General features: G+C 45.9%; 1 protein-coding gene across 1 annotated transcript; it reads left to right on the top strand.

Annotated features, from left to right (window-relative positions):
• Positions 1 to 1348: 1348 nt before the first annotated feature.
• Positions 1349 to 1500, top strand: BABINDRAFT_5620 (uncharacterized protein; the record flags this gene model as incomplete). Its single annotated transcript, XM_019132251.1, has 1 exon — positions 1349 to 1500. A coding segment is annotated over one exon (152 nt), but the record flags the coding sequence as incomplete, so codon positions are not given.
• Between the last annotated feature and the right edge of the window lie 7 nt (positions 1501 to 1507).

Here is a 1507-nt window from a genome sequence, read left to right as displayed (position 1 = left end):
CGTGTGTCAACCTTACCCGGTGTTTGACAGCTGCCGTTGGGACCGCCTGTTTGGACAAGATGGTGGTCAAGATGAACGTCGGTGGGGTTTATACCTTCCTCGCTGGCTTGTGCTTTATCTCTAACTGCTTGGTGTACGTTTTGATCCACAAGGGGTTAAAGTGGGATGCTCAGCGTAAACACTATGAATAATACCAGTGCCCAGGTAAAATCTAAGCGCATGATTTGTTATTTGTTTTCATCTTTCCGTTCAACATCCACATTTTCAGTGGATGACGCTTCGCACAGATTTCATGTTTCACTCCATCCGTTTGGTTTATGTGTATTTATCTATAAGTATTGTATACTTGGTTGAAATCTGACCAGTACCTTTGTCACTCCAGATGTACCATCTCCAAAGGGAGGTGTTGTAGCCATATAAGCTTTCTATAAATGACTCATAAGATAGAGCTAAGGCAGGCATTAGGCTATAAACACCATCCTTCATCCGAATTCGCCGTTCACTTCTCCTAATCATTGAAAATTCAGGTATCTTTTGTTGAGCCCAAGCACACTGCTCGAATGATAGGAACAATTCTTGAGTTCTCAGTTTAATTGTGCAAAATAAATCCCTCATCACTCCGCATATTTCATTCAGGTGGCCTACACAACCCTGTGGCAATATTTACAGGACAACACCTCATGTGTGACGTGGTACGCTCGACGCCTACGACAGTGCGAGGTAGCTGACTAAGGATAAAGTTTGGACAGACCCGGCAAGGAGTTAGTCCTGCTTATAGAACTGGTGGCCTCGGCACAAGAGCAACTTTAGAGCTGCGTAGGTAGTTCTCATTCTACTTCTCCAACGTCTTCCGGACGCGTCTCGATATCCCGTCTGCCGTTATCTAATGAGGTCCTTCGACAGTCTCCTTTTCTTCTTCCACCCAATTACCTCTGCCATTAGCCGTCTGTCATGGCTCTAAAGTGCACAGCACTCTCTATATTTAGTAGCTCCCTGGGGCTATTACGTCACGCGCCACTTGGATGAAAGGCAGTGTGTACATGCATGGTTAAAAAGAAACTTCACGTAAACTTTACCTGCATCTGCATCGAGGGCTTTTATTCCCTCACTATAGTCGACCAGAACTAGCCTAACCCGGAGTATCATTTTACCCACCCTCCGGTCTTCGTCTCTAAGGTGCCCGCTAAAGACCACACTGAGTCACCTACCCCGGAGGTCATCCTTAAAGATCGTACTTAAAGCAGGTCTAGTGCTGTTTGACAGATCTGAACCACATAGTTTTAAGGTTCCTAACACTAGACTTTTACATGAACCTAGAATCTACAAACGTTTCAACGTGTAATCACCCATGTCAAAACCGCCAGAGCCCAAAGATCGAGATACGGAGGCCACTCTCCCAGAATACACCGATAGCGTTTTGCAAGATAAAACTCACAAGCGTCTCCTGGACGCCGAGCCTGATGAGGACAGCTCCTCGCTGAGTGAGTCAGACAAACCTCCGTACTCT

This window comes from Babjeviella inositovora, assembly GCF_001661335.1.
Source record: "Babjeviella inositovora NRRL Y-12698 unplaced genomic scaffold BABINscaffold_1, whole genome shotgun sequence".
In the NCBI taxonomy this organism is placed as follows: domain Eukaryota; kingdom Fungi; phylum Ascomycota; class Pichiomycetes; order Serinales; genus Babjeviella; species Babjeviella inositovora.
The sequence above is the reverse complement of the archived record's forward strand: the minus strand, read 5'-3'. Positions and strand labels throughout refer to the sequence as shown.